The sequence below is a fragment of the Petaurus breviceps genome, unplaced genomic scaffold (genome assembly GCF_028583685.1).
Source record: "Petaurus breviceps papuanus isolate PSGF00001 unplaced genomic scaffold, PetGlider_PUasm1.0 90760, whole genome shotgun sequence".
NCBI lineage: Eukaryota > Metazoa > Chordata > Mammalia > Diprotodontia > Petauridae > Petaurus > Petaurus breviceps.
The window spans coordinates 427,915-454,151 of record NW_027187338.1 but is presented as its reverse complement, the minus strand read 5'-3'; the positions used below and the strand labels follow the sequence as shown (position 1 = coordinate 454,151).

Below are 26,237 nucleotides of genomic sequence, written 5' to 3'. Positions count from 1 at the left end.
ACCATATCTCTAAAAGACTGAAAAAAGATGATTCTTGCAAGAACTTCTCATTATCAGGGCCTGTGGCATTAATTACCTGCTCTTAAAGACCTTGAAAAATATCCCCAAAGTGTATCTATATAGGACAGTCATGTTCTCCCAGATATAGGATGCTATAATGGTCTACCCACCCAGGAATTCAACCCAAGCCCCTTAATCAGGTGTGCAGAATACCAGGTGCTGGGGGAAGATATAAAATTCAGTAAGACAGGCCCCTTACTATCCTAGAACTTGGGTTGAAAAGGGGGGTAAGAGGCATATTCAGCAAAGACCTCTAGCTTAGTAAATACATGAGATTGTGTAAAAACACCGCTGTATAAAGGCTGAGTAGGAGAAATATTGTTACTAGTGGAGAGGATCAGGAAAGACTTTGTAGAAGAGGTGATGATGAGATCAGATTTTAGGAATAGGAATTTTTTTCTGCTTCTTAGAGATAGGGTAACAATACGGGATCTAGTCACTCAGCACCATGTTAAAGAGTCCCTTTTGCATGAGTGAAGGCATGGAAATTTAGATGCATCACACCAGCTTGAAGGAGAAAATCTAGTCTCCCTCCTAGGCCAGATGCCACAGCTGTGGTCTTGTACTTACACACTGTCACAGATAAAGTTAATATTGACTGTTTTGTGTGCCTGTTGCTGTGTAGAACTGTTATTGGTTGTATTCTATCTTTTTTCACATATGTACAGGATGCAACCCTGGATATATAGTCATAAATGTTGCAATCTACAGCATCCTTAAAGAGTTTTGTTGCTTAAGTATCCAAATTCCACTTTTAAGGCAGAGGTACAGACATGGGGCCTCCATGACCCCAAAGTCATAGGGCACTGATTGTGATATGATAGTGACTGTAGCCCAGGATTTTATGCAGATAACAACAGAAGCAGTTTTACAATTACCCTGAGTAGATGGCAATCCTTTTGACTTCACCTCAACTCTAGGTTGAGCCCCTCTAGCTGTGGGTATTTCCTGCTTGATCACTGTCAAGGATAGCCTCATTGACTGCTTCTCCCTCCACTCCCCCCTTACAGTGTTAATTTCTATCGAAAGAACATTTCTAGCTAAGGTTCTTGGCCTATTTTATGAATGGGAGATGAACTCAGTTCAAAAGTCCACACTTGTCTAGGAGAGGGAAAAAAGCAATATAATTATCTATGACATGAGCCTCTTCAGTCCATGACAGCGGGATGTTAAAGGACAAGCAAATTTCTTGACTCTTCTAACATGGATGTATGAATTAGTTCTTGTAAACATTCAGTGCAAGGAATTTCTAAGACTATTATTGCTCCATGTTTTTTTTCTTATAAAACAATTTCCCATTCCATTTGGCACCATTCTAACTTTTTCACAGAAAGTAAGGAATAAAAAGAAGGCATAAGATACCTTATAGTTTTTAAGATTTTATCTCTTTTGGAGGATATTTACATGCTTAGCCATATGTAATCAGCTGTTCCATAGAAGAAATTTACAATGTAAATTCATTTCAACAATCATTTATTAAGTCCCTACAATGTGCCAGGCACTGTACTTAGCAAGCAAAAACAAAAACAAAATCATTTCTGCCCCTAGAAAGTTTATATAATATTGAAGGAAAACATTATGTATACAGATATGTAATAGAATATAAATATAAGATAACTATAGAAAAGTGAGGTTAGCACTAACAATGAGGAGATTAGAAATGGCCCTGAATTGAGGTTTTATGTGAGCTGTGGATTCCAAGAGGCAGAAGTAAGAATGGACAGGTTTTCAGGCATCTAGGATAGCCTATGAAAAGGCATAGAAGTGAGGAGAATTCATTGGAGAAGGCAAAGGTGGAATGGTTTCAGGGAAGTCAATTAGAAGATTGCATTGTTTTAGGTAAGGTAATGCTGGCCATTTGAATGGGGAGAATGGTACAGATAACAATAAATGCTGGAAAAAGAGAACAGACATGTTATTACAACTGATTGGATATGGTAAATTGAGAAGAGGAAAGAATCAGAGACGACTCCTAGGTCAAAACTTGGCTAACTGGAAGGATGGTTCTACCCTTTTCAGAAATAGGAGAGTTTGAAGAGACATGGGCTTGGGAGAAAAATATGTGTTCCATATTAGATATATTAAGTTTGAGATGCCTGTGGGAAGCTAAAGTACATCTAGAATTCAGGAGAGAGGCTAAAAGTGGGTATGCATATTTGCAAATCATATGCATACACATAATAATTGATCCCATGAGAGCTATGAAGTAGTAAATGAGAGAGAGTTTAAAAAAAAAGGACGTGGTATGTCCATATATTGGGATAGGGATATGGATTAAACCTATGATTTCATTGGTTTATGAAACTCCAAGATAAAAAATTTCCTTTGATGAAGGCAGTTTGGAATCCTATCCACGACATGTACTAAAGCATAGTTGATACAAGTGGGCTATGTAGTTTTGTCCCCCCTGAAAAGATGAGGAAATTGAGGTTGAGAAAAGCTGTGCATTTTTTCTTAAGATAATAATGATAATAATTACAATGAATTAATGATCAACTAGTCCTTGAACTGAAGCCTCCAGTTCAGTGTGCTTTTGTCTACATTACAGTATTCACCCAAGTGATATATGTAATCCTCATTTGCTCCCCTCTTCTTTCCCTAGTTTGACCTAAACAGAAGCTTTTGCCGTGAGCCCTTTATCTCTTGAGGACAGCAGAATAAAGAAGGGACTTGAGGAGTAGAATCATGATACTTTTTTTTTTGAGGAATAAAATAATGCAGGAGGCTGACAGAGGGTTTGTGATAGCCCTGTACCTATCAGAAGCAAGTATATCCATTCCTAATGGTTCCTAGCCATGGCTTCTGTAATGTAATGCCAAAAGAAGGCAACTTCCCAGGTTCAAAATACCAGCATAGGTGCTCTCTATTTTATTTAGTGACAAACCAAGAACAGAGAAGATCAAAACATGACATCATTCCAAATACAGCATTTACTAAGTGTGATTAAATAATCTCCAAGTTCTACCCCACCCCAGGATCTTCCAATCATTCAATCAATTACAAAGTCTCTGTTCTAAATACTTCTTCACCCCTAGGCTATACCTTAATTAAGTCCACCACAAAGCCCCTCTTCTCAAATGTAGATTAGTTTCCAAACATAAGGTCAAAAGTTCCCCACCCCTGGATCACAATTGAATCTACCCCAGAGTTACATCAAGTTTAAACACAGCACTTAATACCCAAATGGAGGTCTTATCTTCATCTTGACAGGAGGCAAGTTCTCAGCAATCTTAGTTCCTGGGGAGGCAAGGCTTAGCAAGGCCATAAGATACATTGCCAGTCCCTTCATGAATTTGTCCTCTGTCTGTAGAACAGTCCTAGAACCCCTGAACACATTAGCAAAGCCCTCTCCCAGGATTTCTGTAAACATACAACAAGAAAATCCTTCTTCAGGGCTTCTGAACCAACAGAAAGGTTCCCAGACCCCTGCAACAACAGCACTGTCCTTCACCAGTGGACAGTATTCACTGTCTGCAGGACAGTCTCCAGACCCCTGCAACAACAGTACTGTCCCTCACCAGTGGACAGTATTCACTCTCTGTCTGCAGGACAGTCTCAGGGCTTCTTAACCAAATGCCAGGTTCCAGGACTTCTTCAACAAAAGGACTGTCTTTCACCAGTGGACAAATCTGGCAAAACAACATCAAAACAGACAGACAAAGTACCAGCAAAACAGCCATGTCTCCTCAGTCCTTGGCAGCTCAGGGGGCAGGTCTCAAAAGTCCAGGGCAATTTAAAGCGGCCACCAGCAATTCTCTTAGTCTCTCTCTCTCTACGAGGTGCTGCTTCCAAAAAAATCTTCCTCCTCTCTCTAGTGTCTCTCCAAATCTACATCACCAGCTCCTCCCAATTCAGGACTTTCTTTTCACATCAACAAGCCCATCCCACAGGTGGGATTAACAAACTCTGGGTTTTAACACAATCAATTTGAAAACCAAGCCAATACAGGGGAATCTTTAATTGCCATTACTATCACAGCTTCTGAGAGTTAATGTTAATCAAGTTTTATTTGATTAGATAGATAACAGTCCAATATAAAAAGCACAAGCTCCAGAGTAGAGACCGAGTTCTTTTAGCCCCTTCACTGTCACCTAACCTCTCTTGGCCTCAGTTTCTATATCAATTTGGTATAATATCTGCCCTGCCTGAATAATATGAATATTGGCATAGAGATTGATGTGCCTTTCTTCTTTTGGCTGGTTGGTCGATGGTGTAACTTTTCTCTACTTGTAACTAAAGAAGATTCTTCTGTTTCCTGTCTCAGAGACAGAACCTATGAATTAATCAAAAAATAAATGAAAAGGCATTTATTAAGTATTTCTTATGTGCTAATGACTGTGCTTAGAGAAGAAAGTAGAGTGTATCTGCACTGTGGCAAGGCAGCTGGTGTGAAGATGGCCAGAGAGTAAAGCAAAACATGACTGGAGCTGGCCTAAATATAGTGGGCCATATAATTTGTTCACCAACTAATACGGTACACCATCCCCATACTCCCAAAGTGAAACAGTTAGATTTGATCTATTCTTATCTGGAGGACTTGGAGGGACATGTGTGTGGGGAGACCCTGACTTTTATACATCAAGGAATTAGGGCAGTACCCCCATTTCCTTACACTGGAGTTACCTATGGCTAGCAAGTAAAAGCAGCAGGGAAAGCTTTTATTGCTGGTATCTATGATGGTGGCCCTAAGCATACTTGACAGAATTGGAAGAAGTCTGGGAGACAAGTAGAACATCATTATAGCAGAGCAGTGTGGCTCTCAGTCTCCAGCCTCCTCCGGTATTTTTCCATTTTACCTTTCTGTGTCATCTTTTGCTACATGAGTTGTCTTATGTGTCACCTGTCCTTCCAAGCTGCCACATCTGTGGGACACGGCAAGGGGAAATTTGTGGCACATCAGTGAAGTTTCTGTCCTTGGTAGAACTTTTCGAACCCTTCCTTTTCCCTTAGAGCATGTACGGTGTCAGTTTAGGACACCTGATATCCTGACTGTCCCCAGACAAAATCAGCCTTGAATTGCTATAGTGTCATAAAGTCACAACAAAGATTCTTCTTTACTTATTGAACTGATGATGACTGGGGCATGTTGATCAGTTTTTTGAGTACAGATCACAGGGGATCTGTAGGCCTGTGTTGCCAGTCCATTGCTCCCTGTGATGGAAGCTGTTGTTTTTAGCTTTATGATTTAGCAATGCAAATGTTTGTCCCCACAGTTGGTTTTATTTGTATACACTTTTGTTCTTTCTTCCTTAGTCCCTGGGAAATCTGAGGAACTGTGTTCCAGGAGCAATTTGAGCAGCCTGCAAATGCGAGGGATTCAATTCAATAAGCATTTATTAAGAGCAGGCATTGTGCTAATCTCTCAGGGGAACAAAGACAAAAACAAAGTGTTCTCCGATCTTAGGGAACATTGTTATTTCTTTTACTAATGGAGGTGAGGCGGGGTATTCAGGCAGTAGGGTAGGGGAAGACATGATAGATTTCCTTTGGTCTGATAGGAGAGCTCCAAGTGTAGAGGTAGCATTCCGCATTCAAGCATAGAGAAAAAGGATGGGCTGTAAGTAGAGCAGGATATGTAGAGTAAAGCAGGAAGTAGGGGTGCAGCTAGGGAAAGTCTGACAAGGTCAGTCAGTCATTGACAGAGCACTTATTAAGTGTCTCCTCTGTGCCAGAAACTGTGCAAGATGCTGGGATGGCAGTGCAAAAAAAATGAAGCACTCCTGCTCTGATCATCTCAGGAGAGACTATACATATTAAGAGGAGGCTTTGGTTTCACTCTCTCAAACTAATCTAACATTGGCAGGTTGGATTCCTAGAAGGGGCCAGTTACTTCTTCTCTCTGGGTTTTAGGGATAACCTGAGGGTGTGTGTGTGTGTGGGGGGGAGGAAGGTGAGTCCTAATACTCTAACTCTTGAGGCCTACCAGTATGTTTTCTCTATTGATTATCCATTCATATCAATTATCTAGATAAGACTTAATTAACTTTTAGAAATAGTTTTTTCTGAGGTGGTATGGTAAGAGTAAGAACAGGTCGTATAAACATTCTCCCCCCAAATTTGGAACACTTAGTCACAAATACATACAGAGGCAGGGGAAGGTGGGTTTAATTTTAGAGAATTCATGTCTGGGGTAAACTTACAACTTACAGCTTTTGGAAGTCCTTTTTTCTCCTTAGTATGGACCTTATGAAGTTTCTTTAAGTAAAGCATGGTTCTTTGTAGAGTCCTGAAGTTTATATTAATCCAATGAATATAGTTTGTCCTTGGCTCCTGGTGCAGACACGACCGACTCTTATGGCTATCGTTGGATCACTTCTAGGCCATCAATGAGAAGTCCTAAATATTCCACCCTTTTACAGTTATGGAGAAGAGAGGAAGAGATAGTCTCATCTCCTCCTTCCAGCCCTCCAAAAGTTTTTCTTTAAGGAACTTGGCTGGATTGCTTCCCTCCTAGGTTGACTCCATAGAAGAATGCCTGGGCTCTGAATTGGCTTGCTTATTTTATCAAAAACCCACAGAGTGTGGCTAAGTTTCTTAAGCTAATCCAAATATACTTTCTCTGTAGTGTCATTTCATCCAGAGGCTTTTATTCCTCTTAAATTGATTAAGGACTTTCCATACTTGGTTTAATGGTGTCATTTAGTTGATTCAATAGAAGTGTTACCACCTGATTAAGGTAGTTACTTTATACAAGGCTGATCATGACATTTTGTTTTATAATTTAGCACAGTATATACTTGGTACATAGTAATCATTTAATAAATGCTAACTAACTGACAAACTCTCCAGTCATATATAATGTTGTATGTTATAGTTATCTGTATTCAGGTTTTATTTCACTACTAGATTGTAATTTCCAGTAGGACAGGAACTTTATATTATTGCTTAATTAATGTTTGTTTGAATGCATGTATATACTCTTTGGTCAGGATTTGAAAATGAAGGTAAACAGAAATGATAAGGCCCTTGTGAACCATGCTTCCTTTTTTCCTCAGGCTCCATTTCCTGGTATTTGACACAGAAGAGGTCCATGATGTACTGAGGATCTGGGATGGACCTGTGGAGAGTGGGATTCTCCTAAAGGAGCTGAGTGGCCCCATGCTTCCCAGCAACATCCACAGCACATTCAGCTCTGTTGTCCTACAATTCAACACTGATTTCTTTACCAGTAAGCAGGGCTTTGCCATTCAGTTCTCAGGTTAGTGCTTTCCCAATTCCAAGCTCTCCTCTATTCATTTAATTTTATTTCAATTCAGCAGGCATTTATGTAGCCTTTCAATATCATTCTGCCCAGGAGGACTGGAGAAGAACCCATTCTTGTTCTTGAGCAGAGACGAGACGCATACTGAAATAATTAGCCAGCAGGATGAAAGCATTCTATGATTAGTGACAAAATGAGGAGTCCTATGTGAATGCGAGTTCAGAGACAGAGCACATTGACTGCAGGAGTCAGGGAATCCTTGATGGAGAAAATACGACTTGAGCTGCCTTTTGAAGGAAAGATAGGCTTCTGATAGGAGAACATGAGCCTGAATGGGATTCTAGGTGAAGATAAATTTCATCAACAGAAGCCTAGAGACAGGAATAAGAAGAAATAAGAAAAAGAGCTAGTATTTATATAGTGTTTTCAGATTTATAAAACACTTTATATGTGTTCATTCATTTGATCCTCATGATAACTCTGTGAGATAAGTGCTGTGTCCACTTTTACTCCTGAGGAAAGTGAAAGTGAGAGAACTTGAGTGTCTTGCCCTGGGTCATACATCTAGTCAGTGTGGGAGGGAGGATTCAGACTGTGGTCTTCCTGACTCCAAGTCTAGCATTCTATGTAGTGGGCTGCCTACATGACTGTTACCCTTACAGGGGATAATGAAGATGTCTCTCTGGTACTTGGTGTGGGCCTTTAATAAGACTTTGATGTAATGCTTTAAGATATGAAAAGTACTTTATTTATATTATTTCCTTTGATCCTTACAAGGTAAGTAATTATAGGTATTTTAAATGAATTTTCCATGGTCATTCCAATTAATAAGTATTAAAAGGGGGAATTTAAACTCTTTCTGATTGCAATTCATCTCTCTGTCCACTATCTATCTCTGGGATAAATTTGTATATTTTCTATATTAGTTTTTGCCTTCCTGAGGCATAAACCTGTCTGCCGTTTGACTTCTCATTTAGCCATTAAAGAATAGGTTAGACATTTGACCCTATGTCTTAGCTGAGCCCTGGATATTTATTTTCTTCAACTCCTTTCTATATGGCAATAGATTGAGGGAATTTCTGTTCACTACAGAATTGAGGAGGCATAATTATGGGTGCATGGTGGGGAGGAGGCATAGCAGTAGGACTAAAAAAATGAATGTCATACTTTTCTACTGTGAACTTAGTTGTCCAAGTCTTTTGGAGCACTTCCTGTGACAACAAGCTCACTATTGCGCAAGGCAAGCTGTTACAATATTGGATGGCTCTTGGCATAAAACGCCTTCCTCAAGTTAAGCTAAATTTGGGCTCCCTCTAACTGATCATCATTCTTAGGAGGCCCATAGAATATGAAAAATATCTTTCCCACACAGTAATTCTTTTAGTATTTGTAGACACTGATCATCTTAGGACTGAATTTTTTTCTTCTTTTCTTCTCTCAGCTAAATATCCCTGGTTCTTTTATTTCCTTATATAAATGGTTCAAATTTCATTAGCATTCTGGTCATTTTTCTCTGAATATATTTAACTTATAAATGTACCTCTTAATGTGGTTCCCAGAACTGGATTCAGCACATATTTAACTTGACAAGGTCAGAGTACAATGAAGCTGTCACCTGCCTAACCTTGAACTTTAGTCTTTTACTTTTTAAAATTATATTTTATTTTTTTGATAAAAAATCTGCCTTCTCTCCCTCTACCCCACTGAGAATCAAAGAAAAATAAAACCCCTGTTACAAACATGATAGTCAAGTAAAGCTAAATTCTCCATTAATTGTTCCAAAAATATATGTATCTCATTTTACAATCTTGAGTCCTTCACCTCTCTATCAGGAGGTGAGTAGCATGTTTCATTATTAGTCTTCAGCAATCATGTTTAGCTATTACACTGATGAATACTTGACACTTGCAGAATTGTTTGTCTTTAACATATTCTTGTCACTGTATAAATTGTTCTCCTGGTTTTTGTTCGCTTTACTCTGGATTAGTTTATATGTCTTCCCAGTTTTCTCTGAAACCATCCCCTTTATCATCTTTTACAGTATAATAGTAACATTCATATACCATAACTTATTCGTCAACTTATGGGTACATTCTCAGATTCCCATTATTTGCTACCAAAAAAAGTGCTATCAACATTTATGTATATCTTTATTTAGAATCTGCTTTGCTTAGGACCAATACCTCTCTTAATCTTTGTTGTTGTTGAGTGATATCAATCATGTCTGACTTCTCATGATCTCATTTGGGGTTTTCTTGAGAGAGATATTGGGAGTGGCTTTGCCATTTCCTTACTCATTTTGCAGATGAGGAAACTGAATCTACCAGGGTTAAGTGACTTGCTCAGGGTCACACAGCTAGTATATATCTAAGGCCAGATTTGAACTCAGGTCTTCCTGACTCTAGGCCCAGCACTCTATCCATTGTACCACCTAGCTACCCTTCCTTTAATTCCCCCTTCTTCCTTCTCTCCTTTCCCTTCCATTTCACTGTTTAGTGAAATATATTTCCTACCCAATTGTATGTGTGTATGTGTTCTTCCCTCCTTTGATCAGTGCAGATGAGAGTGAGGTTCAAATGTCAGTTACTTCCCCACAACCCCTCCCCTTGTTTGGATAAATGTATACTTGTATATCATAATTATGTGAAACAATTTCCCCTAATCATCCTTCTTTACCCCACCTCCCCTCCCTAGTGTATCTCTTCCCCTTTCTTTCCATTCTTCTCTTAAGATCATCAAGAATCACTTCTAGATGTTGTCCAAATTAGTCTTGCAGTATGACCTCTGATGATGATGAGGGCATTCAGATGAGACACATATTAGAATGTAAGCAGTTTTCCATTTTTAGTCCTTTATAATTGTTTGATGATTATTTTTTTATGTTTTTCATGACTTCTGTGTTTGAAATTGAAAGTTTCTACACAACTCTGGTCTTTTAATCAGAAATGTTTGGAAGCCCTCTATTTCATTAAAGCTCTATTTTTTCCCCTGTAGGATTGTGATCAGTTGTGTTGGGTAAATTATTCTTGACTCTAAGCTTATTTTCTTTGTTTCTGGAATATCATGTTCCAAACTCTCCACCCCTTTATAGTTGTCATCTAAATTGTATGTAATCCTGACTTTGGATCCTTGGTATTTGAATTATTTCTTTCTGATTGTTTGAAGTATTTTTCCATTGACCTGAAATCAGTGAATTTTGGCGCTAATATTCCTGCATGTTTTCATTTGGAGGTTTCTTTCAAGAGTTGACCAAAGGATTCTTTCTCTTTCCCACATATTCTCTGGCTCTGAGAGATTTGTTGTTGTTGTTGTTGTTTTAAGATTTCTTGAAATAGTTTGTCTAGGCTCCTTATTTTTTTTCTCATGTAGCCTAGTGGTTCTTATTTTTTTCCCTCCTTTATCTCTTTTCTAGGTCACATGTTTTGGCTATGAGATACCTCACATTTTCTTCTATTTTTTTATCTCTTAACTTTGCATTAATATTTCTTGTTGCCCTATGGAGTCATTGGCTTCTATTTGGTCCATCCTAATTTTCAGGGAGTTTTTTACTTCATCAAGGTTTTATACCTCTTCTGTCATGCTGTTAATTACCTTTCCAATTCATTCTTCCATAACTCTCATTTCTTTCCATTTCCTCCCCTCCGGTGCTCTTATTTCATTAATGAAAACATTAAAGAAAAATTTTTTTAGACTCTTGCTTCATCTCTTCCAGGAATTCTAGTTAAGTTGTACTCAGTCTGTTTTTTTTTCTTTTTTGCTTTTTGGAGGTCAGTTCAGGTTAAGTGACTTGCCCAAGGTCACATGGCTAGTTTTTGTGTTAAGTGTCTGAGGCTGGATTTGAACTCAGGTCCTCCTGACTCCAGGGCCGGTGCTGTATTCACTGTGCCACCTAGCTGCCCCTGTTTTTTTTTTTATCTTTGAAGGTATGCTTATGAATGTTTTGGAGTCATTCTCTTCTTTTGAATTTGTTTTTAGGTATCCTTTTTACCCTAAGAACTTTTCACAGTAGGTTTCTTTTTCTGTTTGCTCATTCTTACAGCCAATATTGACTTCAGAATTTTTGTTAGACCAGCCTCTGAATACTTCTGGAGGGAAGTCCTGGACCTATCCTGTTGCTGCTTTCTTGGGATATTGAGTATTGTAATCTTAGGATCTCAGGGACAATTCAAATCAGGGACCTGAAGGCTTTTAGTGCTCCCAAAGTAGTCTAATCCTGAACAAAATCTGACTATTGCCTCCATAATCTGATCTATGGAAGTTCTTGATCTCAGTCTGGGTCTGAGCAACAGTAGATTACTTTTGGATTTAGCTACTGTCAGCTAGCTGGGAAGCTTTGCTGGTTCAGAGTGATAGAACTGCAGGCTCCCCTTTGGTGTCCTGATTATTTCTCCGAAGGCTTCAGACTGGGCTAAAAGCTAGCACTGAGACTTGCTCTGCTCTTGGGACCTGAGCTATATTGCTTCTGAACTTCTTTCCCTCTTTTACATTGCCTAGGGCTAGTAACTACTTATTGCCCCTCCTCAGTCTAACCTAAATTTGTGACCTTGAACTGGCTGATGGGTGACAAAGATTCCAGTTGGCAATTGGACCTACACCATGCTGAGGTATGGGTCTAAGACCTGCTGTCATCCTAGTACAGCCTCTTTTTGGCCACTGGTGTGCTTTATGTGGTCACCTAGCCAAACTCCATCACTAGTATCCACAAACCTCTCTGTCCCTCTATGGCATCCTATGCTGTCACCGTGACTTTTTCTTGCATTTCCTGAATGGGCTTTGATCTTCCTCATTTTCTAGGTCTTGTTAGAGGAGTTTAGTCAGGGAGCTCACTATACTTCCTCCTGCTACTTTGCCATGTTGTTTCTCCTACTCTAGTGTTCTATTAATTTAGTGTAAAATCACATTATTCTTTTACCATTCACATTGTACTTGATTCATGGACTTACTGCCTACCAAGGCCTAGTTTTTTTTTAATACAAACTATTCTCTAGGTAAGACTTTTCTTTGTCTAAATATAGAACTTCCTATTTATCTCCAGTGAACTTTCATCTTGTTAATGTTAGTCTGCCTAACATCTTCCTCAGAAGCATTTTGCTTTTTGAGAGTAAGAGCATTTCTCTTCTTGTTTCTCATCTCCATTTGTTCTACTTATGTCAGCTTCATCTCTGAATGCTTTGGGGAGAATGTGGCTTAGATAGGTCTCATGCCAATTTTCTATAGATTTTTATTTATCTCTATTGATTTTTACTGTTTTATAAGATTGTCTTCCCAGCCGAAGTCCTGGTTTGATTCCTTGCTCCCTGCCCCATGGGATGAGGTAAACCTTACCTTAACCCAGTCTACCTGACAGGATAAGACATTCCTATTCACCCATACTCACAAACTCAGTGTCGTCTTCTGTTCTTCTCTTACCTTTATTTCCCATATGTTGCCAGATCTTAACTTTTCTAAGTTCACAGTGTCGCCCATGTCTCTTATGCTGAGAATGCTACTTTACAAGAGCAGACCAGCATCTTAAAGGTCTGGTTCATTTTAGCATTTGGAGGAAATGATTCCTGTTGGTCCAAACAGCATACTTTACAGACAGCTTTTGTCTGAGTTTCTACCACAAGGAAATATCACAGAGTGTCTACAGTCTTCCTGCCCTGTCTGCCTTCTAGTCAGACAAATTCTCTGGATGAGTTGATCAGCTTCCTAGGCTTTTGTTTAGAGTCTGTTTATCTATCTATCTATCTATCTATCTATCTATCTATCTATCTATCTATCTATCTGTCTGTCTGTCTGTCTGTGTCTGTCTGTCTGTCTGTCTATCTCTATCTATCTATATTTCTAGGATGGTAGATTCATATTTAATAAGGAAAGCATGGAATTCCTTCCACCTCTCAGTGAGGAGTCCCTTATTGTCATGCAAATTAGATCCACAGGAAGAGTGATTCATTCTGTCAGAAGAATTTGAATCCTACCCTAGATCTCCTTTAACCAGACTAAGTAGATTTTAGATTTCTCTGTAAAGAGGATGGTCAGAGAAGAAGTATGTGTGTATGTGTGTAGGGCGGGTAGGTGAGCAGAGGGTACATTCAAGAGGAATGAAAAGTTTTGGAACAATCCATGTGGTAGGTGAGAAAGCAAATTGATAGAAAAGTATAAAGGGATTGCCTTGCTGCATTGAGGGCCTGGTTGAGATAAGGTAATATAAATTTGTAGTGACTAGTCAAGATGATTTTCTGATTTTCTCTAGCTGCATTTAGCAGTACATTACTAGGAGTAAAGTCACTGGATGCTAGTCAAAATCTGTGACTGGGCCTTGGCAGTGCAAGATTAGCTATAGGATAAGAGGGCAAGAGACTTGAGAGAAGATGACAGTGATGCCAAACTTTGAGCCTAAATCACTTCTACTATCTTCCTCCTCACAGTCAATAAACATTTATAAGCATTTTCCTGTGTGTCAACCACTGAGCTAAGTACTGGGGATACAAAGAAAGGAGAAAGATAGTCCCTGTCTTTGAGGAGCTCACAATCTAATGGGAGAGATAACATAGAAACAAGTGTATAAAAGTGAGCTATATATGGGATAAAGGTAAATAATCCACATAGGGAAGCCACTGTAATGGAATTTTTGGGAAAATCTTCCTGTAGAAAGTGAGATTTTAGCTGAGACTTGAAGGAACCCAGGAGGCAGAGGCAGAGACTATAGGGAGACATTCTTGGCATGGGTCACATCCAGGGAAAATGCTTAAAGTTGGGAGATGGAGTGTTTTGTTTGAGAAACAGCCAGAGGCCAGTGTCACTAGATCGGAGAATACTTGTTGGGGGCAGGGTGAAGGAGTTATGAAGGGCTTTGAATGCCAAATATACATTTTATTTATATTTATATTGGATCCCAGAGGTGATAGGGAGCCACTAAAGTTTATTGAATGGAATGGTGAGATGATCAGACCTACTGATTAGGAAAATCACTTTGACGATGTAGTGGAGGATGAACAGGAGTAGGGAGAGACTTATGGCGGGTAGGCTAACCATTAGGCTACTGGAATAATGCAAGTATGAGGAGATGAAGGCCTGTGTGAAGGTGGTGGCAGGATCAGAGGAGATGGGGACATATACTAGAGATGTTTAAAGGTGAAATTAAGAGGCCTTGGCAACAGATTGTGAGTGTGAAGTCAGACAGGATGAGGAGTTAAGGGTTACAACTAGACTGCAAGCCTGAGGGACTGGGAGGATGGTTGGTGCTATCAAAATAATAGGAATGTTTGGAGAAGAGGAAGATTGGGGTGAAAGGTAGATCATGACTTCAGTTTTGAACATATAGAGGTTAAGATGTCTATAGGACATCCAGTTTGAGATGTCTAATAAGCTTTTGGAGTGTTAGGCTGGAGGTTAGCAGAGTGTCTGGGTAGCAATTGGAGAATCATCAGCATAGAGATGATAACTGAATCCAGTGGAACTGATGAGATAACTAAGTGATTTCACAGAGAGAGAGAGAGAGGGAAAAGAGAAGAGAGCCCAACTTATAACCCCGAGGAACACTTAGAGTTATCAGGTATGACCTGGGTGAAAATCCAGTAAAGGAGACTGAGGAATGGTCAGATAGGTGGGAGGTGAACTAGGGAAGAGTAATGTCCCAACAACCTAGAGAGTATCAAGGAGAAGAGTATGATTGGCACTGTCAAAGGCTGCAGGGAAGTCAAGAAGGATGAAGTTTGAGAAAAGATCATTAGATTTGGTAACTAACAGGTCAATGGTAACTTTGAAGGAGGCAGGTAGGTGGAACAATGGATAGAGTGCTGGGCCTAGAGTCAGGAAGACTTGAATTCACATCTGGCCTCAGACACTAGCATTGTGACTCTGGGCAAGTCACTTAACCCTGTTTGCATCAGTTTCCTCATTTGTAAAATTAGCTGGAGAAAGAAATGGTAAACTGCTCCAAGAAAATCCAAGTGGGGTCATGAAAAGTCAAACACAACTGAAACAACTGAACAGCAGCAGCAGATTTGGAGAGAGCACTTTCAGTTGGATGATGAGGTCTGAAGCCAGACTGCAGACAGTTAAGAAGACAGAGAGGAGAGGAAGTAGAGGCCCTTGTTATAGATAGCTTTCTCAAGGAGTTAAGCTACAAAAAGCGGGAAAGATATGGGATAATAATTAGCATAGTGGGGTTTCTTTTGAGGGTATGTATGTCGGGGAGCATAGTAGATGGGGAGAGATTGAAGATAATTGAAAGAGGGAATATTATAGAAGGGGCAGTCTGTTAGAGAAGATGGGGTAAAATGGGATTTCTTGTGCTTGTAGAAGGGTTTGCCTTGACAAGGAGAAGGGTCACCTCATGTGAGTCAGAGGCGAAGGAAGAGGTCATGGTAGAAGGAATCTGGGTGATGTAAAATAAGGAGGAAAGTTAAAGACGGAGGTCTCGGAGAACATAGAACAATGTCCTTGGCTTAGAGGGGAAACAGGAATGAGTTAGACAGTGCTTCTCCTTCCTAATTAATTCTCTTTCTCATTTACCAATCAGTCAGTAAACAATTATTAAATACCTGCTTTGTGCCAGACACTGTGGTAAGTGCTGAGTATACAAATACAGGAGTTTACATTGGAATAGGGGAAGACAACACACAAAAAATAGCTGAAAAGCAGGATGGGAGAGGCGGGAGAAGGCAGGAGGAAAAAGGGGTAGTAAAAGAAGGTACTTGGTGTGAGGGGCATGATGGAAAGTCCAAAGAAGCCACAAAGCAATATGGCTGCTGGGAAATGAAGGGCCTCCTCTTTTGAAGGGAAATTTTGGAACCCTTGGCTCAGCCGTCTAATCAGAGGATGAGAAAGTACTGAAGAGATGTGAATACCACAGATGATTTGTTCTTGCAATATGATGAGATTTCCCAATGAAGAGGTTCCTGGATCATGATGGAGAAGTCCACAGAAGTCCAAAAGCAGTATAGCTGGTGGGAAATAAGGAGCTATTGTATGAACTTTCATTTATTACCACAGCTGCTGCATATATTTTCTCTATTTTCCTTGAGTCTCTCCAAGCGCCTTCTCCAGATACCCTTCTTGCTGAAGACTCTCACTTTACCAAAAAAAAAATGAAGTCAATCATTATATACTCTTTTCTCCCTTTCTTGTAATGCCTCCTACATAAGCCTCTTGCTCTTCCTTTAGTTTTTGATGAAGAAGTGACCTTTTACTAAGGTCAACCTTCTGTATGTACCCATGATCCTGTTTCACTCCCTTGTTTTCCTCCAAATATACCCACTATCAATTTCCCCTTTTTTAATTTTCAGTCTCTTTCTATCTGGTTTATTACTTGTATACATGCCCAAATCTCCTCTAACTAAATCTTTACCCTTCCTACTATCATGTTAAAACTCTTCTCCTTTTTTCAGCTAAAGTTCTTGAAAAAAAAACATCTACATTCGGTACTTCTATGTCCTGTCTTCATTTCTAAGTCCCCTGCAGCCTGGTTTCCATCTTAATGGAACTTAAATAGCTCTTTACACATTTGCCAATTGCACAGTTAGAAATTCTTGTTCCTCCTGACCTCTCTGTACCTTTCGACATTGTTGATCACCATCCCGTGATGGATATTGACTCCTTTTTGGGGTTTTGTGACCCTTCTCTTTGCTGGTTCTCCACTTACCTCTGTGACCCTCAGTTTCTTTGCTAGGTCTTGAACCTTGTCACTCCTCACTACAGGTCTGCCTCTGGGCCTTAACCTAGGTCCTCTTCTCTTTTTTCTCTTTATTCTGTAACTTGATGATCTCTTTAATTTCCATGAGTTCATTGTTATCCGAATGTCTCTTCACCTATACTCTTGCATCACAGATTGCCTTCTAGACATTTGAAACTGTATGTCTGATGGGCACCTTAAACTAATAGACACCTCAAACCAAACATATCCAAAACAGTAATCATTGTCTTTTTCCCCTCAATTATTTTTCTATCCTTCTTAATTCTTCAATTTACCCAGGTTTAGCACCTCCTTGTCATCCTCAACTCCTCCTTCACCCAGCCCACCTGTCCAGTCAGTACCTAAATTTTATTTTTTTTGTCTCCACAAAATCTCTCATATATATCTTCTTCAGTTTTCATCATGTCATGTTAGAAAAGAACTAAAATGACTTCTTTAGTTTTTTCTCCCACCATACCTTTCCCAATTGTAGCTTTCCATGATTATTAATAATTTATTTCATAACATTGATATATAGCCAGACATCAGGGGATGGATTTAATGATCTTACTTCTAGCCAGATGCATCTTAATTCCTTTAATTTTCTCACAAATCTTAGTAAATTTTAAGTTAGTAAAAGTTGAGCAAAGTTGAACTCACTATAAATGATTGTGTACTTCTTTTCTTCCCATAAGAGTTTTTCTACATTGTCTTTAGATTGTAAGCAACAAGCCTACAAAGACTTGTGTTCGTCATTTTCATCATCATTATCAAAATATATTCGTTAAGTTTCTACTTGAATATACTGGGAGAGATTTACAAATATTTTGGTGAGGAGTGAGTAGTTTTTAGAGTCATGGGTCAAACCTACAATAATGCTTTGTGTGTGTGTGTGTGTGTGTGTGTGTGTGTGTACGTGCATGCACATAAGATAAGGAATGAGTCTTTAAGAAGTTTTGTTTAGAAGCTTTTCAAGACTTGGATGGAAGTTGAGTAATGGTGGTGGTATGATAGTGATGTGATAGTAAGTGATGTGATCTAGTGATAATATTGGGGCTCTGGGCTTGCCTATTAAAGAGACACACATCCAATGATGTTCTTTCTTATTCTTCTTCAGTGTCTACAGCAACCTCCTGTAATGACCCTGGTGTTCCTCAAAATGGGAGTCGGAGTGGTGATAGCCGGGAAGCTGGTGACTCCATTGTGTTCCAATGTGATCCTGGTTATGCTCTCCAGGGAATGGCCCAGATCAGCTGTGTGAAGATTGAGAACAGATTCTTTTGGCAACCAGATCCCCCTACATGCATTGGTATAGAAGAGCTGGTTGGAAGAATTTCTTTCTTTTATTTCTTTAATGTCCTTTAGCAAAAACAAAATGAAGAAAGACCAAAAATTAAATGGCACTCAACTGTCAATTATTCACAAGGGAATGAGGAGAGAAAAGAGCCTGAATAGAAAGCTACAAAAAATTTCTAACCATCATGCGTTCTTCAACCTAAACAGTCACTAAATCTGATCAGATGTTGCTTACATACAATTGTGAATTTCCTCTCTGTTACCTGATCTTATTTCCATCCTTCCTGACAGTGAGTAGAGAGGTGGCCAGAAAGAAGAGTAAGCTGAGGCTTTTAAAATCCACACTGGATAGGAAGCCCCTGGAACTTGTAAATCTTTGGAGTGTTAGAGTAAATTTGGAATAGCTTCTCTGTATGAGGCAGTGGGATATGGAAAAGTCCTGAGTTTGGAGTCTAAAGAAACTGAATTAAAATCTTGGCTTTACCAGTTTGGCCATGGGGAAGTCAAGTTGGTGATAACGGGGCTTGTACTTTTGGTACCGGCAATGGAAATAGAGAGGCAGGAACAGATATAATATGAGAGATAAAAGAATAGAGACAAAGATAATTTCATGGTTACAAACGTGGAAAACCAGGGGAATAGTATTATCACTGACAGGTAAGGTAGTCAGAAGGATGAACAAATTTATGGGCTAAGGTAATCTTGGGAGAAGAAAGATGAGGGAAAAAGCGTTTATTAAGCACCTACTTTGTGTTGGGCACTGTTCTGTGAGTTTTACAAATATCTCATTTGGTATTAGTGTGGCTTTTAAGTAAAGATAATCATCAGGCAGCTGGAAATAGGAATCTGGAACTCAGAAGACAAATCAGTATTAATAATACAGATTTAAGAGTCATCATTTATAGAGGTGGTAGAAATGGAGAGATCAATGCATGATCTTAGCTTCCACCCTTATTTCTTCTAGATCCTTTTTTTTTTGCTTCAGTTGAACCAGATAGGAAGGCAAATTAGTTTGGATTAAACTCAGTGTGTCTCATTCTGAGCATTTGGAGACACACTGTATCTAAATTATACCTTTGATTGAATAGATTGGGATGAATGATGGCAGCTAGCACAACTTACTCAACACCCCAAATTCTAGAAAGAGGGCCTCAAGTTCATTAAATGGGTTCTAAAATTACTCTTTTCAGCAAATTCCCAGAAAAAAACATCTCTGTGCTAATGATGTAAAGACAATAAACATATGATTGAGTTAAAGAAAATGTAAGCTCAAGATCAGTCATTCCACAACTTTTACACTGGTTTGAAAAATAAATTTAGGTAAGAGAAGTTCATTCTTTTTCATAGAATTTCTAGTCAGTACAACGTAGTAGAGAAAAACTCTGGCCTGAGTCTTTAGCTCCTCCTTTTCCCTGATACTCTCTTCTCTCTCCTGGTTTTTCTGCCTATCTGACTTCTCCTGCTTAGTCTCTTTTGCAGGATCTTCCTCCAGATCCTCACATGCTCTAACTGTAGATGTCCCTCAGGGTTTTGTGGGCCCTATTCTCTTCTCTCTACTACTTGGTGATCTTATCAACTCCCATGGATTTGATCACCAACTTTATTCTGAAGATTCTTTAATCTTCCTATCCTCTTCCAAGTTCTGCTGACTTCCAAACTTGCATCTCCAACTGCTTTTTAGACATCTCTAACTGGATGTCCAGTAGACATCTCAAACTTATCATGTCCAAAACTGAATTCATTATTTTTCCCTCTGAACATTCCCTTCACCCACTGCTGCCCCTGTTATTATAGAGGACAACCCAATTCTCCCAGTCCCTTAGGCTGGCAATCTAGGAGTCATCATTAGCTTCTCATTCTCACCTGCCATAGCGGATCTATTTCCAGGGCCTGTTAGTTCCATCCTTTTAATATATCTCCAATTTACCTCCTTCTCTTCTCTTACAGTGCCCCTTCTTTAATGCAGGTCCTCATCCCCTCACACCTGGACTATTACAATACCCTGCTTTTGGCTCTGCCTGCCTCAAGTCTCTTCCCACTTTCATCCATCCTCCATTCAGCCACCAAAGCGTTTTTCCTAAAATTCAGATCTCAGTGTGTAATTCCCCCTAGTCAACTCCCTTTCCCAGTCAACTTAGTGACTCTCTTTCACCTCCAGGATCAAATATAAAATGATCTGGTACTCAAAACCCTTCATAATCTAGCACCCTCCTCACTTTCTAGTCTACTCACATCTTGTTTCCCAACACGTACTCTGATCTAGTGACACTGGTCTCCTCGCTGGTCTGAAAAAGGCGTGCCGTCTTTTGGCTCTGGGATGCTTTTCTTCCTCATATCTGTGTGTACTGCCTTCCCTGTCTTCCTTTAAATCCCAACTACAATTTCACCCTCTATAGGAAGTCTTTCCTAACTCTTCTTTATTCCAGCACCTTCCCTTTGTTAATTATTTCCTATTTATCCTGTATATAGTTTACTTGGCATATATTTGTTTTTGTTTGGTCCCCCCATTAGATTGTAAGCTTTCTGAGGACAGGTACTGTCTTTGCTTCTTTTTGTATTCGCAACACTGAGGCCCAGAGTGCTGAACAGATGTAGACTGATTTATAGCTGTGTCACCACACTTCTTCTCTCTGAATTTTGGTTTTCCTGTCCGTAAAACGAGGATATTCAATTAGATAATTTCTAACGTCCTTTCCAAATCTTACATAGATATAGATATATACATATATATGTATATATGTATATATATGCACATATATATGTATATATATATATACACACACATATTTTATGAGGTGTGTTCATAACTTAGGGCTCCTGCCTTAGAATGTCATGTCTTCCTATATGCTACTTTGAAAGCTCTATGTTGTCTGACCTACATCACAGCCTTTTTACTTCCTTGTCAACCAGAATGGGGGATGTTGTGTGTTCTCACTGCACACCTGCTGTGAGTTTAGCCTTCACTAATAAGAAAAAGGGTAACCCATGGAGAGCTCCCAGTTGCTTAGGAAGTCATTGCGTTCTGTTCTCAGTTCTTTAGAGAATCTGCTGGGTTTATATCTTAGCTCTTCCATTTATTACTTGTTACATTAGCAAGTTACTTCACCTCTTAGGTTGAGTTTCCTTAGTTGCGAAGGGCATAGGAATTACACAGAGGTCAGGACAGAGGGGATCTCATCTGGACAAAGCACACCAGAGACAAGGGTGTCTTGAATTAGTCAAAGCCCTCAGACACAAATCTTCTGTCTTTTCCTGCTGGAGCAGAAACCAGTGACTACCTTCTTAGGGGTCAGCCTACCCTGGCCCTAGAAGTTTAGTTGTGGTTGCATTTGGGATATATTGAATGCTTAAAAAAAATTAAACTAAGAGAATCACAACAGAAACTTTTGTATAAGATCATGTGTGGGAGCAGCTAGGTGGCGCAGTGAATAGAGTACCGGCCCTGGAGTTAGGAGGACCTGAGTTCAAATTTGACATCAGACACTTAATACTTACTAGACATGTGACCTTAGGCAAGTCACTTAGCCCCAGTTGTCCCTCCAAAAAAAAAAGATCATATGTGCATACATGCCCATTTATAATAAATCTGTGAAGTTTTAAGAGAATAATATATAATTAGAATCCAAAAAAATCCATTCATTAGTAGGATGATATTGTGTATATGTTTTATGTTGGAAAGTAGGAAAAAAAATGACCATTCCCAAATGCATATTCATTGTTAGTGGGTTAGCTATTATATAGGTACATTTAACTTTGCAATATCTGACTGTATCTTGTGGGAGGAAAAAAAATCCCATCTGTTTTTCAGCCTTAAAAAGCACTCAATTACTTTGAAGTTAAACTTGGGTATGGATTTCACCATTTCATCCTCTATTGACTGCTTCATAGTATCACTGTGTTAAGTGATATATTTCTCCTTTGATTTTTGTTTGAAGGTCTTTACTGTAATGAATTTGTCTTTTCAAAAAAATCTACTTCATGCATCTTGAGGAAGATGTAAGAGCATACTTATATGGCGAATTCTCCCTGTTCTCATATTGATAAAGTTGTTAGAACTGATCTGGGAGTAACCTTAAAGATCCTTCAAGCTAAGCCTCTCAAGCACTCCAGACATGTGAGCTGTTATAGAGTGAACAGCCCAAACTCCTTCCATAGAATAAGCTGGCGACAGAACCAGTACTAGAACCCAGGCCTCTTCACTCCCAGTCACTCATTGCTCTTTCTGTGAAACCACTTGGCCATCAAGACAGAACTACAAAGAAGGCTTTTACTGAGGCTTCTAAATTTCTGTTGTGGATGTATTTCCCTCTGCCCGAGGTGAGAGCTGCCCCTCCCTGCCATATCCTGACAGCAGGTCCTCTATGGACCTTTCTGAACCCTTCATCTGACTCCCTTTCACCTTCTTTAGCTATAACACTTAGGTCAAGATTTGGGGCTTGCAAGAAATGTCACATTGGTGCCTACTTGTCCAGGGTATAAAGTCTGTTAGAATTTCAGTAAACAGTGGTAAAAGCCTTAGGTTTCCTTTTACTCAGAGATTTTGAATTATCTTTTCTCTGGGTTTTACCTCAGCTTCTCTTTAAACTCAAGGATCAGGAACCTTTCTCTTATTGCAAGGTGGAAATCTATAACCAAGAGAAAACTGTAATAACTCTTTTGGTTTTATTGTACATGGGGGCAGTTCAGATTACATTGATGTGCTAAACTCTAACTCTTAAAATAGACAATAAATGATACTTATATCCTCTAGATCTTCTATCCCAAATCTGGCTTATCTTCTAAATATAGGTGCCATTATAGATTCTGTCATATTTATACACAATTCCTCTATCCCCAAGAAGCTGTGTTGGGTTAAGAAGATATCCTTAACTTAAAAATATTTTACTTAATAACATCCCTTATCTAAAATTAGAGATTGGGAAGTGAAATGTGGAGTGAAAAGAAACCTGGACATGGTTTCACAAAACCTAAGCCTGTCCATGTAGTACTCATTTTTCACATCTATCACATGGCAATCCTAATACTTGCTCTAATTTGCATCCAAAGATTGTTTTGAGGAGAATTATTTGTAAACCTTTAAGCACCATATAAATATGAAGTATTTTTTAAATTTTAAAGCACTAGATATGAGCTACTTGTATGAATATTTACAAATAGGCAAATTTCTGCTTGATATAAAGAAAAACTTCCTAATGAAGTTATCTAAAAGTTGAATGGGATGCCTTGGCAAAGTTTTCTTTCATTAGAGTCTCTGAGTAGAGTCTGGATAGCTACTTGTTGGGGATGTTGTAGAAGTGATTTCTTTTCAGGCAAAGACTGAACTAGGGCTCTTGGGTCCCACCGGCTCTAAGGATTACTACTGCACTACTTCTGTTGTTATTACTCATGGCTCCTCAGCTGAAGACTTGTCTCCCCTGGCATGGCCTCAGGAGCTCTCTCTTCCTCCATCCCTCCCTTTTCTTCTAGAATTTCTCTGCTTTTATCTGTATCTTTTGCCCTGAGAGATGCTCAGTCAATACATTCAAACTCCTTTTCTTCTGCCCTCCTGGAGAATATTAGGGACTACATATAGGAAATAAATGGTAGTTTTCTGATTTGGAAACATGAAAGAATTTTATTAAAGAAAATATTTTACCCAGTACAAGAACTGCTGCAGTTCAGGAATATTGTGGGTTAGGTGGTGTTTGTGGACTGGCCTACAATCATCAAAAACCATTTTGTAAGAGAGGCCTTTAACATTTTGTGAGAAAGTAACAATTTAATAAATATCTGAAGCCTTGAGATGTATATATGCGTATATAAAAGCAGGTAAGTGTGCTGATGGCAAAATCCTTTAGAGTTGTTTAATGGGAAGGCTGCCATGACAGTTTCACTGGGTGGAGGACATTTCTGTATCCTCTAGTCTCATGCTACCTTCATCCTTGAAATGTCTTGATGGGGATGTTTATCTCCACCTCTTAGGGAACCCTGCTTTATATATCTATGGGAAAATATTTTCAAATTCCCAGACAGCTAGTTTGCAGATCACTTCTCAGAATATAACCCATTCCTAAGCTGGGTCTTGCTTTTGTTAAACTATAGAACATTGATAGTCGAAATGAATATCAGCTTGTAATCTTTATTTTATTTTTTTCAATCAGCTTGACATTTAGCTTACTGTGGTGAATGAATGAATGAATGACTCATTTTGCATTTATTAAGCATTTGCTAGGTGTACTTCCTTGGTGGAAATACAAAGACAAATGTAAAATGATCTGTTCCCTGAAGGAGCTTAGACTCTATTATGGGAGATACCTTGCACATACCTAGACATGTTTATAAAAATTAATTTCTAGTCCTTGCCAGTTTCTTGGATAGGATTTGGGGATGGGTGGCAGGGAAATTAGAGGGACTGACTGAGTTTGGCTTTCCCCTATATCATATGAGAGTATTTGGGAAAGAGACAAGGACTACTTACCATCCCTTTCTTTCCCTCCCAGCTCCTTGTGGTGGTGATCTGACAGGACCTTCAGGGGTTATTCTGTCCCCAAATTATCCAGAACCCTACCCTCCAGGCAAAGAATGTGACTGGAAAGTGACCGTCTCTCCTGACTATGTCATCGCTCTAGTATTTAACACGTATGTACCTTTCTTCTGGGAAATCTGTTTATTTGATCAGGGTGAAAAAGGGATGGGATTTGATGAGGGTGAAAAAAGGGTGGAGAGAATCCCCTTTGCCAGTGTCTCAAACCCAGTTGAGGAAGGGGGGTTTCATGATCTAGCTCTTTGGGTTAGCCCAGAGAGAAGGTCTCAGTGTGAAGTTTACAGAACAGTCAGAAAGGTGCTCTGTAAGAAGAAAGTATAGTCATTTTTCTGTTCTCTGTCCTTTTTTCGTCACTTAGTCAACAGAAACTATCATCATCATTTTCATCAACAATAAATATTTGTTAAGTGTCTGCTATATACAAGGGACTATATTAGACATTGGTATATTCTGAAATATGAAAGGCCTTAGAGTATAGCTGGGGAGAGAGTGCATGTTTTTTTTTTTTTCTTTTTGGAGGGCAATTGGGGTTAAGTGACTTGCCCAACGTCACAGGCTAGTTTTTTGTGTTAAGTGTCTGAGGCTGGATTTGAACTCAGATCCTCCTGACTCCAAGGCCAGTGCTCTATTTACTGTGCTACCTAGCTGCCCCTTAGAGAGTGCATGTTCTTAAATATATATGGTAAGTATCAGTATGAGGAAGCTTATATTAAACATAAAATAAGGTTCAGTGGTTCAGAAGTTCAGAGGATGCTAGGAAAACAAAGGGTTGTAATATTAGGAAAGACTTTTTGGAGTAGGTAAGACATGCTGGGAAAAATAATCCCAGAGGGAGAGTTTGAGTACTTTTGTTCATTTGTTTTGGGGATGGAGTGAAGAGGAGAAGATGCTAAGTTTGTTTTGGGTATAGTGAATCCAAGGTGATAGTGGGAGAGGTAGATGATTATATAGGTATTTGGAAATGCAGGCTTGAACTTGATAGGAAGATAAGAGCTGGTGATGTATATTTAAGACTTAACTTCATAAGGTTATAATTGTAGCCATGAGAATAGATTAAATCCCCAAGGGGAAGAAAATAGAGAAGGAAACATAGGGATTAAATACTGAGTCCTTTGTGTATACCCACACTTTAGGCACAGGGAGGAAGAAGTAATGCTAGCAAAGCAGACAGAGAAAGAAAGGCAAACTAGGAATTTATGTTGTTATTTTTAGTTGTTCAGTCATGTCCGACTCTGCATGACCCTTCTTGGCAAAGATACTAGAGTGATTTGCTGTTTCCTTCCTCAGTAGATTAGGGCAAGCAGAGATTAAGTTACTTCCTCAGGGTCACACAGCCAGTATATGTCTGAGGCCGGATTTGAACTCATCTTCCTGAAATCCAGACCTAGCACTCTACCACCAATCTGCCTAGCTACCTCAAGAATTTATAATACCATGGAAACAAAAAAAAGAGAATTTCACCATAAAGGGATTTAATCTACAGTACCAGATAACTGCAG

General features: G+C 39.2%; 2 protein-coding genes across 2 annotated transcripts in view; both read left to right on the top strand.

Moving 5' to 3' along the window:
* Nucleotides 1-26,237, top strand: part of CSMD2 (CUB and Sushi multiple domains 2) — a 1,071,431-nt gene that overhangs the window by 801,291 nt on the left and 243,903 nt on the right. The window contains exons 26-28 of the mRNA XM_069067881.1: nt 7,056-7,258; nt 18,037-18,228; nt 24,695-24,833. Of these exons, the coding sequence (XP_068923982.1) occupies nt 7,056-7,258; nt 18,037-18,228; nt 24,695-24,833 (534 nt within the window). The remainder of the gene's footprint in view (nt 1-7,055; nt 7,259-18,036; nt 18,229-24,694; nt 24,834-26,237) is intronic.
* Nucleotides 22,883-26,237, top strand: part of LOC138146178 (NACHT, LRR and PYD domains-containing protein 10-like) — a 294,893-nt gene continuing 291,538 nt past the window's right edge. The window contains exon 1 of the mRNA XM_069067880.1: nt 22,883-22,892. The gene's annotated coding sequence lies outside the window, so the exon portion shown is untranslated. The remainder of the gene's footprint in view (nt 22,893-26,237) is intronic.